The sequence below is a fragment of the Platalea leucorodia genome (genome assembly GCF_965183815.1).
Source record: "Platalea leucorodia genome assembly, chromosome: 1".
NCBI lineage: Eukaryota > Metazoa > Chordata > Aves > Pelecaniformes > Threskiornithidae > Platalea > Platalea leucorodia.
The window spans coordinates 157,415,366-157,428,632 of NC_138823.1; the positions used below are offsets into that span (position 1 = coordinate 157,415,366).

At 39.0% G+C, this 13,267-nt stretch overlaps 1 protein-coding gene across 9 annotated transcripts in view; it reads right to left on the reverse strand.

Moving 5' to 3' along the window:
* The window catches only part of ZMYND11 (zinc finger MYND-type containing 11), a 112,423-nt gene that overhangs the window by 22,823 nt on the left and 76,333 nt on the right, over positions 1-13,267 (reverse strand). For 4 of the 9 annotated variants that reach the window (XM_082318945.1, XM_082318948.1, XM_082318944.1 and 1 more), the window contains 2 exons: positions 8,719-8,763; positions 5,759-5,920 (listed from right to left, as the gene is read on the reverse strand). The exons of 1 other annotated variant lie outside the window; for it this stretch is intronic. In XM_082318945.1, coding sequence (XP_082175071.1) covers positions 5,759-5,920; positions 8,719-8,763 — 207 coding nt within the window. 4 more of the 9 variants (XM_082318952.1, XM_082318951.1, XM_082318947.1 and 1 more) reach the window with 4 other exon arrangements.

Below are 13,267 nucleotides of genomic sequence, written 5' to 3' on the forward strand. Positions count from 1 at the left end.
AAGGAGGGGCTTTAAGGGAATTAGCCATCTTTTACTTGGGAACTGGCTGGGCACCAGTCTACCCATGGAGGGTGGTGGGTGATGGCCTTTGCATCACTTGTTATGTTTTCTTTCTCTCTTCTTCCATTTCTTCATTTATTAAACAATTTTTATCTTGACCCCAAAGTTTTCTTGCTTTTACTCATCCTTTTCTCTTTCTCTGTCCCACTGGGACCTGGGGAGAAGTGAGCGAGTGGCTGTGTGGTGCTTAGCTGCCTACCCGAGTTAGCCCACAACAAGGATGATTCCTAAGTCACACCAATTTTCAGAGAAATCTGCAACCCTTCTGCTTTGAATCACGGTACACTGAAAGGCTTGGTCAGGCATGCATGTTTACGTAGGGGATGTAAGAGTGAAGTAATAACCTTCACAGTAGCAATCCTCATGTAGAAGATTAATGGGATCTGCTAGGTGGAAGGCCAAGGCTGCAACCTAACTCTTTGCTTGTGGGTATAGGAAATACCTTATATATGCTTTATTCTCTGCGGCCCATCTATTTCTTAGAAGCTGGTACCTGAAGACTGGAATTACATTTCTTTTTGTATTCAATATTCCAGATTAATAATACTGCTTAGCTGTTAAAGAGGGTAGCAATATATTGCACTGTGCAGGTGTGACTTATTTAGCAATTCTGACATGCTTATAGTGCAGGAATTCACTACAAAACTTTATGAACCACACGAGGTTAGCAGCAGCGAGGGGTACTGCCAAGAAACACTCCATCCTGCAGCAGCACCGTTTATGATGGAAATGACTATTCTATGCACCCTGAGTTAGCATGTAGCTCTCAACTCCCAGGGTGACAATGGTCACTATGCTGCAGCTGCTGCAGGCTTTCATTTGAAGAGAAACAAAATAGAGAAACTCTAAAGAAATGCAACGTGTTAGTGTCAGCATTCTGTCTAGCTATAAGCATTGAAATTACATTTTCTCCATGTAAAGGGGTTTCCCTACAATCTCCCATTAACGAATATTTTTTTTTTCCCTTCCTCCCTCAACTGTCATGTGTATCCGCACATCAAAGAGCTTCATTTCAGTTCAGTTATGGATTAGGTGAAGGCTGCTCAATGACAGGTACATTTTTCTAAGGCACCAGTTCCATTTTCAGAAGCAATTCAGGTTTCCAGGGGTGTATCTGCAGAGGGGAACTATGTGCATGAGTCTATCATACACTCCCCACTGCTGTTCAGAAACCCTTTGCTTTACCCACTGGCCCTTGGATTTTTTTAGGGCTTAACTTTCCAGAGGAATGTGGTGGTACATATGGAAAGCTTTACTGCTCTGCTGCCCTCTCAAACGCCCAACCCTCGGGTCCTCAGGTTTCCTGTACCATTAAGAAAGGTATGCAGGCGCACACGATGGGTCTCGGAGCAACCAGTGCGCCGTATGCCCTCAGCAGCATACAGAAAAGCATCTGCATGAGCAGAATATGCCATAAGACCTGCCTCTTTCACGACCATATACAGTTAAAAGTAGACTTTTCGAAGCATTTTGGAAATGTTACAGCTGAATCCACAAATTGGTTTGTACCTGTTTGGTGCATTGAGCACCTTCTGAATATGAAGCATCGTATGAATTACATATGCTTTTACATGCACAGAGAAGGTGGTGGGAGGCTCTAAGTGGAGGTTTCCCAGTTTTCCCACTGCTGTGGACAAATTCCTTTATTAAATATGCCCTATGCAGTGCCCAGTTCTGCTGGCTCCCTGATTTACTCAAGGGTGCATGTGGCTGCAAGGTGAATGGGAGGGAGCTGCCGAGCACTAACACCGCCCCAGGTGTGGGCTCTGCACACTGAACCATGTGGTGCTAATACTGGTCCTATACTAGGACTTCCCTTCACCCACCAACCCACGGCTATTATTTGTGTGACTATGCCAAATCCTGTTTATAGAATATTTTTCATCATGCAGTTATTTAAAAAACTCCTGCCATAACACCCCATGAAGTCAACAGAGCCATATTCTTTCTTCCTTCCTTTTATTTTACATTAACCATCTTGACTGACAGCTAGTACTTAAAACCCCCTGATCTAAGTACTTGAGTTACCTCACTTAAGTAACCTTCATCTTTCTGTGCTTCTAACTTTCTACTGTTTGTCATTCTCACTTGTCAAATCATGTCTAACATTGATTGTGAACTGCATGATGGTGTATTTTTATGTACTCTGTGAAATGCTTAGTACAGTACCAGAACTCAGAAATAGCCTACTTATAGAATACTTATCAGCACAGCATTTAATATCTTAAGCTCTACAGTTTACATTAGTCTTATATATATAAAAACCAAATATTGAAACACCCACTATGATAGGTAAATTGGTTATAATTCCTTGTAAAGTACATGCATGGAAGATCAATCTCTGATCAGATGATTCTGAAAAATTCAGTAGTCAAGTTAAGCCATATGAATAATTCTTTCTTTTTGTTTCACAAATCAAAATCTATTCCTCTGGGACAAACTATATGCCAGCATGCATAATTCTGCCTTTCTATAAAATTACTTTAAAATTTGAATTTTTAAAAAAAGAAATAACAATAGTCTGTTACCCCAACATGTGATCAATGTTCTCCTATTCAGATTTTTGTATATATCTATTTCCTCCCACCAAAACCCTAGTGTTTTTGCAATACTTTCTATAGTCTTTAGATGCTAAATAAACAGCTGGAGAAAATTAACTTCCTCCTGTTATCTAACCAAAGAGCAGCAATAAATGTACAAGTCTTCTGCATCCTTCAGAGATCAAGTTGACTCACCCTGTCTTGAATGGACCATTCCAGTAGTGGGAAAAGGCTAACGTAATCTCTAAGTTCATTTGATACGGAGTCTTTCTCTTGTGACCTGTCTACCAGGAATTTTGCTGATAATACCAATTTATTTCACTTAAGACAATGATTAGTCAGCAGTTAGGGAAAATTTTCAATCACTGCAATGTGGTTTGAATTGAACTTTGTTTGACTCATGACTCCTGCTGAGAATTATGTAGGGTACAAAATATTCAGATTGGTACTGTCAAGTTAAAAAAAAAAAAAGCCAGGAACTGGACATTCTTGCTCATGGATGCAGTGGAGAAAACCCACCAGCAGGGAAACAGAGTTCAGAGAAAGGTTTGCAAGGGACTGTTATAAATGTTATGGGAAGAAAAATATTTTAAAGTTATGAACAAATCCTTGGCAATGTCCTTTATAAAATGCTTCTGAGTAGTCAAGTGTGCAAGATAAAGCTGCACAGGTTGATTGCACTAGCACAACCAGCAATTGTGAAATGAATAATCCAAAGGCTTGCTGACCTTGGCAGCATTACAGAAGGAGTCTTTACATAAGAATGAAGTGTTCTTAGATAATTTCTCCCGATCTATTAGGTTTCAAACATACTTTCACTTTACCTTTGTAAAGAGCTTTGAAATCCCCAGGTGAAAAGTGCTATGTCCAGTTACAAGAATAAAGTATGAAAATATACGCATCTCTCTGTCCCAGCTATTACTTTTCTTGAACGTACATATTTACTGCTGATAATGCAAAGTAAATCTCATTGCCCTTATGCAAGATAGTTAAGCTCTGTTATGTCCTCTGGACATCAGCCAGAGCTCTCCAAATTACCATAGTTTTTTTAATATAGGCCTCTCTCCTGCTTTTAAAATAAAATTAGAGCAGTCATTTCCTAGGAAGGTGGGGAGAAAGTAGCAGAAGAATACTGAAACCTGACACAAGGATGCTAACTTCCATGCCCAATTAGACCTCTCCCTTGCTTCCAGGGACAGTGCAAGCCTCTTTAGTCCAAGTTTGCAGAATTAGGGCTTGAAGCAATTCGAATTAATTAGAAGGAAAACAGGATGCCAGCACAGAGGGAAAAAGGATGCCATGGCATTCAAAATGGCAATATTCACAAAAATAGGTTGATCATTATCTGAGGCACTGAGTGAGCCAAAGATCTCTGGGGCAGGAAGGATTTAAGAGCCCCCAAAACCTCTCCTTAGTCCTTGTATAACAAAAAGGGAACCAATATGCAGAAAGACAGACACAGTGCACATGGTCTGAGTTTCACAGTTTTTTTTTCAAGGTAAACATTTGTTTAATATCATTGCCATAAAAGATTTCAGGATGAAAGCCAAACTGATCTCAAAGCTGACCACCCTAGGTATCTGTGCATATTTCATGCAATGTTTCAGCATTCCACTCTGACGACATCCATGTTACAAGATAAATGTTATAAGCCACCTCATATACAAGGTGGCTTAAACTATTTACATTCCCTGCTCTCACCAGGTGTCATTTAAAATTACTGGTAAACTAGAGTGGAGACTGGATCCAGTTTACCTAATTTTAACTATTTATAAGAACTATCAATACTTATTACGAGAACCAACAATTATTAAAGAGATTTATTTAAAAATCTGAAAGCAATTCACCTATATGTGGTCATTCTTTGTTTTTAACAGAGGGAATATTGAGTAGCTAAATCAAATGCTAGTAATTCAATATGTCGAGATACAGTACATGTCCCTATTCTTAACTGGGTTTTCCCTGCCACTACCTCTTTTTCATTCCGTTCCACCTCCTTGAGGCAGGCTCGATTTTCTTGCTATTTCCCTAAACCCTGAGAGCTCCCAATCTGAGGCAAGAGGCAACAGGTTTGTTACAACTGGTTCTAAGGCAACAGCGGTCAGAAAGTGATGTTTTGAAACAAAACAATCCACGAGTTTTCAAAAACTGCTTCTCTGTACTATGAAGTGCCTGAATCCTTACATTCCTTGCAGCACAGATTATCTGCAGGTCGGCCTGCTGCTCTACAGCTAGATCTAAGCTTTTAGCAAGGGAATTTTCTCTCCCTCCAGCAATCCAAGGCAGAGTGCAACTGGCAGTTTTATGCCTTTCTATAGCAATAATTTTATCTTAAACATACATATGCATTATTCCCTCCATTTAAGGAAGCCTAGGAATGTGCTCCATTGGGGGAGGTGACGTGGAGATGACAACAGTAAGGAGAGGTATCTGGCTGGTTCAAAGCCAGGTTCCAGTAAGCACTATCCTGACTAGAATGTTTAGTCTTCTAATGATATGTAGACAACATACCTGCTCATTCTTGGAAAGTATATAAAAAATACTCTTCACTGTCTCCCTACCATACTCATAAAAATAGCAATTTTAAAGAAAAAGCAATATAGATATGGATGCTATGGGTAAAATCCAGATTGGCCTTTTTGCACCAATAGAATCCACAGAAGTAAATGAGAAGCAGGATTTCATCCCATATTTTTTGATACTGCCCTCATGAGTAACATGATTGTGGCTTTATAATGTAAAATATGATTCCAATAAAATATTAAGAATGCAGTCATCAAAATACAAAAAAATTTACATTATGATTCATTAAAATTATAAGTAAAACCAGTAGCATCTTATACAGCAATTTGTTTACTCATGTTGAAGATTTCCACAATATACTGCATTCACACGTGGCATACATACGTACACACATCCCCACACAGTATACTGTGTGCGTTCAAATGCATACGTAAAACTTGCTGGAGTCTTCAAAAATGACCATCTGCTACATGCACCATATTTTGGTATCTCTGTATAGATGCTCTAGGTATGTACCATCGTTTCAATATTCAATTCTTTATCCATTAACCTGACCAGACCATCTGGACACCTTAATGAATCTATTAATGAATATCAATCCTCTAATCAGCACATGAAATCTCATAGGTACTCACCCTGCAAACTGGGCACTGCCAGTGACTACTGCTGTCTCTAAGCCTGAACTCATCAGACAAACACTTGGAATGATACACACGAAAACACAGGTCACATATCAACACCTCTCCAGGCAAATGGCATTCAAAACAATACCAGTCATGATTTTCTGTTTCCCAGTCCTACAAAAAATACAAAATATTTTGGTATGACATTCTGTCAAAATCTGCAGGAACTAAGAACAAAATTGATATGTCTTGAAATCCAGCAGCAATTAGACATTATAAACATTTTAAGAAGTGTATAATGTTTAAAAAAACAGGGGAAAACCTACATGCTTTAAGATCTTCATCAGTTTAATACATACTAACTCCAATAGAATATGAATGCCACGTTTTAGCTTTTTCAAGTGTCTGATTAGTAACAATTTCAAATATGAGCTCTGTCCACAATGAAAAGTGGGTTTGTTTTCTACCTTTGTGTAAAACACTTGTTGACCTCTCTGTATTAAACTACAAACAAAAGTTTGTGCGCCTCAACAGACCATACCTATTTCCTTGGACTATTTCCCCTTGTTTTGATTGTTACAGTATATTTTCAACTGTAATTTTCTGAAGGGCGGTCCCTTCCAGTCTTTACTGTCTTAAAACTGACAGCTTTTCAGTATCAAAGTGTTGAGTTATGAGAAATAAATGAAATTATGAACCTATTACTGCAAGAAATGTTTCTGCTAAGCAATCCCAATGCGATTCAAAAACCAGAATGTTTCACTTGCAGTGCCCAACAGCACTGGGCTTACTCCTGAAACGTTCTACAGAAGACAAAGGATATGGTTCTGCTGATGCACAGATGTCTTTAATACATTCTTCCTTGAAAATTCAGCCCCAACGGCCAAATTCTGACCTTTGAAACATGTGCACAAGCTTTGCTGAAGTAAATGAGAGCAGCACGCATGTAATTTGGAGGCAGAATTTTGCTCTAGGAATCTGTAGTACTAAAACCAGAGAGAATTGCCAGTGGCCACCATTAAATGTTTATGTTTGTTATCTGAAATGCTACACTTTTCCCTACACTTGGAAGACAAAATAGCTGTCATATATCAGATAAAACTCCCAATGCCTTTTCATGTCAAATGTCACTTTTCAGTGGGTTCAGATCTCTGAAAAAATTACTCCTATTCTTCAATAAATTATCTTGATAAAAATCTGATCAAGCTACTTTTAACGTCATGTTGTGAAGGTGGAGTTAGCAATTCCCACCAACTGCCAGAACCGGCATTTGTCTGATTCTCATCTTCCCGTGCCTGGGAACTACCGTCATTTAAGTCCTTGTGTGAGAGGTCTCCTCCAACGGAGCAGCGTAAGAAGCGCTACACAGAAGTGGCACTTCCAGTCCCTTACGCTGAAGAGCGGCCGTGTCGTGTATATAATTCATCAGAGCCTCCCGTGAATGTAAGAGATTTAGGGACAGCCTCAACCCAGATTGCCTACACTAAGATTTATACACCATGAATGCTGGGCTGCAAGGACAGTAGTTTAGGGGAAAAAAACCCCAAGCAACCCTTAACCAATGATTTTTGAACTCAGAACTTTGCCCTCCTTTGTTGTTCAGATTAACAGTGTAACTTGACTCTTCTATCGTTTCTCCTCATTTAATTTTACTTGCCAATTTTGTATATCTCAGAATGGCATAATAATACCACCAAATCTGGCTATAAAGAACACATTCTAATTTCACCAAATCCTGCCCCTTCCACAAAATCCAGTGGCAGTGCACTTTGGGAGCCCTTTCTTTACGATATTTTAGAAACAACTAAAGATACTGCATTGTCGATGTACTTGATTTGCCTGTAGATTGAGAAAAATCAGGATAAAGTATTGCTTTATATTTCCTTCATATTAAGTGTAATACTTATCTTCTTTATGAAACTAAAAAAAAAATAATCAGATGGCAGTAAAGGGCCAATTAAGCAAGAAAAAGAATCAGTTTTGATTAAAGATCTACCCAGATAAAAATCAAACTGAGAAGACCCCAGCAGGTCCCAGCTACTGGGGAATTTCACCACAGAATCAGGATTCCAGGATTCTGAATTTTTATTCATACTAGTTACTTATTGGTATATCCCAGATATTCCATTGTTAGGAAATATGCTGGCAAAGAGATGCGGAATTTCATAAACATACGGAAATATACTTGCTGGCAAGAAAAATCATACACTCAAGCCAGAAACCATGACGTTAAATAAAACACCAGAAGAAGCTTCCTTCAGTATTCACACTGTAAAGTTTTGAAAACATCATTATTTCTAAATATAATCACCCAGGTTTTTCACAGAAAAGATTTTTAGTCTAATGCAGTATATTTAGTGCATAAGTATATATAAAACATTCATTTATGCAATATATTTGAAAAGTTAATAAAGAAAATAAAAAAGGTACATAGCCCTTGTGAACAACTACACTATTGACCTCAATAGCAAGGTCAGAGGCATTAATTTTGCTCCAACAGCAATGAAATGTTATTGCTTCTCCTGGTTTACATAAGTTTGAATGGGAGGAGAATGTGCTCCCAACACATTTTTTTCATGCAGGAGATCAGATTCATTTAAATAGCTCAAACTCTGCCTGTCAGTGCTCGGGGTAGGACAGGTCAAAATTCTCCGCCAGCTGCAAACACGGTTAAGTCTGCATTTACAAAGCACACCACCAGGTGTCATCAGCCACTCCGAAAAGGACTGATTAAAGGGCAACCATTGTAACAACATCTTGAACTGTAACATGTGAGTAACCGCTTCCAGCCCCCAGGAGAGAGAAAAAATCATCCAACTACATACATACATAATGCAGACTAAACTCAGAATTGGAAGTGATATGGATGATGGTGGTGGTTAATATAGTAAACTAAGCTATCCTAATGGAAGACAGAAACGTAATAGAAAATATGACAGAATTCAAAACCACATAGTGCAAAAATTGTTCACCTTGTTTTTTGCTGCTGTCTGGGAAAAAGGCTGCATACCGTAGGCCTTTCAAAATAAAAACAAAACAAACTTTGTATCTATACTGTAAGCCATCCGATTATCAGGATATACACAAGGCTAGAAAGAATTCATGCACAGTGACCAGGAAAGCAAGCTGTTACTTCTAACATCTGGTTGCATACATTTCCTCCTGCATTTCTGGAATGCTACCTAATGCTTTCACCACATTTTGCTTCTTTAAAATATCCCATGTACTTATACCATTAAAAGAACCCAACACCCATCTTCTTCCCCACATAAACACCCACCACCAGGACAACTTAAAAATCGTCAAGAATATTAATGATTGTTAATTAATGCACTCTCTTTGATACATAAACCTTCTTGCGGCATCTAAAAAAGAACCCTGTAATGTAATTTACTGCATAGGCAGTGGCCCCACCAAAATCAAAGCAACACCTTCTTTGCTGCATGTTATCAAAGATTAATCTATCACTTTATCAATAAAACTCACAGTCCTTATTTGTGTATAAAAGGTGATACATTTTCCCGGGGCCATGCGGAATGACGGCAGGCTCTCCGCCACGGGGACTCAATTTGCCAATATCCTGATCTCCTGACGCGGGGCAGGGAAAGCCTCTTGGGTCACCGCGCTGGCAGACGAGGGGAATCCTCCGCCGGCAGCGCCCGGCTGCCCGAGTTCAGCAGTTCAGCGGCACCCAGGGACTGGCCACAACCCCCAAGAGGGAGCGGATCTGGCAGCAAAGTCGCATAGCTCAGATGTAACAGGAGGCCTTCCCCCCTCATTTCACTCAGCTGCCCGTTGCATTTGGAGATACATGCACCAGCAGGGCAGCAAATGTCTGTTTGGGGGATTGTATTTAATAGCCAAAGAGCTATGCTCTGTTAAGCAGAGTGGGATCTTGCAGTGATAAGGGTCACTTGTGGTCACTTGTTCTTTATATTCAAATCAGCCAAACGTTATATCATAAAGGTCACTTTGCACTGACATAAATAGTTGAGATTTCTCAGCAACATGAATGAAGCAATGCAACAATTTCGAAAATATGGCTTAATTTATGACCGACACGTAAGCTTACTTTTTTGTGATTTGTCTTAAGTAGGTTGTCTTAAAGCAAATACAGAAATTTATTCTGGAAGTACAGAAAAATAACATGGGACAGAAAATGTCAGGCTATCCAGAACATTTGACAATTTAAATACAGATAAACCCAACAGAAAGGAATGAATCATCATGTCGTAGCCTTTACTGTAGAATAAAATATATAGTTGTTGTCAAGGAAAGAATAATTTTAGTGCATAAAGAAAATGTCCATTTTAATGCAAATGTACATGGAAAAGAAATGCTTACTCATTAGTAATGGAGATTTACTTAGCTGTAATTGAAATAGGGAATCTGTATGTTGGAGAATGTGACATCCTGCTGTACAATTAGCATACCATTAAGTAGGAGATGTGAAGCACATACTGACAGTAAAATTAACAATAACTTAGAGGTCACAATTGTAACTATTAGGTCACTTCCATACCTTAGCAAGCCCATAATTATTGTAAAAAAAAGATGTAAAAACAATTAGTAAATTTTTATTTTCCTATAAATTACATGTAGGCATAGCACATGAAAACAATATAACCTCCTTTCTTAGACTTTGTCTGAAAGGACCACTTTGCCTTTTATAATGCATATTCCATTAACATAGCTCATTTCTTACCTGTTAATCTGTTTTCTCCAAGTCCCTTAATGGTAGCCCAGATACTCGGTATTAAGTCACTCTACTATCAGGTGGAGAGAGGAAAAGGGAGGGGGAAAAAAGGCAAAACTCTATTCACGAAACTCCCCTTTACGGGAATTTGCTGGTTTCACACTGTTGAACTAGATTTCCCAAACGATCCAAATTATGGGTATCCTTTGGACCCAACCAGTAAGCTAAAAAAAAAAAGGGTCACATATATGGGAAAAACAATTATAAGTCATTTATTTCTTTGGTGCAATCATGTTTATTTATGAATAATATACATACAGTTCTGTTGTCCTAAATTCAATATGACGCAAATGAAGGAAAGCATTTTCCATGGAGCTCATGGTTCCCAGCATTTCCTCTGTGGCACTTGTCCCATAGCACTCTTTGGACTTTTTTTTTTCCCCAGGTGTTCTGTTTCAAGTGCTTCACCGGAGTTTCTTTGCTGCGTACCTATGCACTGCTGTGGTGTTTCTCTGTATCTCTCATCCACACTCATGCACACACAGCTCCTTCCAGATCATTGGATTTTCATTCAGACCCACCTGTGCACAAACTCATGGTCAGCCCTGTGTACTGTCTGTGCTTTAACAGTCCCTACAGCTCCAGCTGTCTAGTGAATAAAGAACTTAAAACAGTTTTTCACATTTAGCCTAAAGGAAGAGTATTAGCAGATACACAGTAGATTTCACCCACTTTGTATCATAACAACACTTTTGGTCTGTCACAGCGGTGGAATCTAGAATGGCAACAAGGTCCATGCTAGCAGAAAGAAGTCGTTTACAAAACATAAACTATGTAAAAATAGTAGCACTTGCATGCTACATTTATTTCAAGACTTTTTCAAATCACCAACCCAAAAGTTTAGTGTGATCTTTTCCTGACTATTTCATAACCCTTTAGAAAAGTGAAAAGGATCTCAATGAATGAGTTCCTACCATTTCTCAGATTCCCATTTCTTTGACATCTAATGAGATAGGCCATGTCCAATTTGAAGACGTAATTTCTGAGGCAAATGTTCTGGATTCTGGTATTTTAGGATTTGGGAACAGCCGTAAGGAGCATTTCTTTCTCTTCTCCCCACCTCCATCAGCTTTAACATCAGAGTTCTTTCAATTTTCCCACCTTCAGCTAAGAGAGAAGCTTTTAAAATCTTGGACTCTGCTGTTAAGGTTTCTTTGTTGGCTTTCAGTAACTCTTCACTGGAACGCAACAAAGTTGACTACCAGTCCATATCAGGTTGACAGATACATTGAAAGAAATGTCTCCCACAAGAATTACACATTACTTTTTTCACACCTTTCATTTTGCTTTAGCTTTTTCAGCCTGCATCCATCATCATCTGCTGTCGGGAAGTAATTCCTATCTTTTGTACTTAATCTTTCATATTTCAAACTTTCTGCTGTAAATGAAAAGCCTTTATTATAATAACAAGTGGTGGTACTGCATTCTAGCATGGGTGTATCTACCATACCATCACTCTTTTCTGGTATCCAAGTCCTCTCCTTAAGAGGTCTCAGAGCATGCCGCAGCAACCTATGCCTCCATTCACATTAAACAAAGCAGCACCTATTTCTTTCTAAACACCTTCTCCATTCTTAATCAATCAGTTCCTTTCTGTCTTTTTCAGGCAGCATCTGTTTCCATCAAAACTTTCTGGATTAGACATAAGCTTTACTATAGATAATTGTTAAAACTTAGCAGTGCATTTTGCAGTCTTTATGACTCACGAATGTAACGAACCACTGTGGGGACACACTAGCTATGTGTGCTCCTCTCCTCCAGTACAAAACCTGAAGGAAATGTTTGTTACTTATACATTCGCTGTGAACAGCTACTGCACATTTAAATTATTTCTCCGTTCACCAATACTTCTCTCAAATTATATGTATCAGAATCTGCGCCCCATGCAAAAGGCAGTCTGAAACAGGCTCAGCCAAGAGCAGTCCTAAGAGCCCTTAAGAATGTGGAAATGCTAAACAGTGCTCAGCTTTGAAATGTCTTCCCTTGCCCATCTATCCACTGCTTTTGCAATACTGTTTAACTTCCAAGTAACTGCTCTATAGTAAGAGGAGTTTTACAAAATGTGGCTGTTTATCTGTAGAGCTGGCCAGATTGGAACCTTGCTCCTTTTTCAGAGGAAGACTAGCATGTACACCTTGTATGTGCACACTGGCCTTTTTTTTAAACAGGCTATATCTCTTTGGGTACAGTAGCTAGTAAATCTTCAGCTTATCATGGTTCTCTGGCAGATGTATTGGTTTTCACTCAGACACTAGCACGCATCAAATACTACCTGGGTCGAACAAACATAATGTGTCACGGAACACCATTCCCGGTATTTTTTCAAACGCAGTGGGGACACTGTGTATGTTCTTCCCAGAGGTCCTAGCCTGCTGTGGGGGCAGTCCTCCTTCTGCCCTTTGGGTCAGCCTTCTCTTCATGCCACAACATCTCTGGCTCCATCTGTTCCTTAGCGAGCATGAATCCTCCTGTAAACTTGCTTTCAGTAGCCCACTGAATCTGCTTTTATCTTTCCATCAAAACGATAGGTTAGGCTCTGAACTGAGAAAGGCATGATCAATTTGTTGATGGCTCAGAGGACTTACTCCATCTTTGCAGCAGGTAAGTGGTGAGCTAGCTGTAAAGTATTTCCCTTTTATCATCGCTGTACAGGATCCATACTTGATCAGGATGATTGCTTTACAATGATAAAGTTTCTTAGATCATCCCATGTTTTACATTTAATGTTAGAGTAATGCATTAGAGTAAATTCAGCATCAAAATAA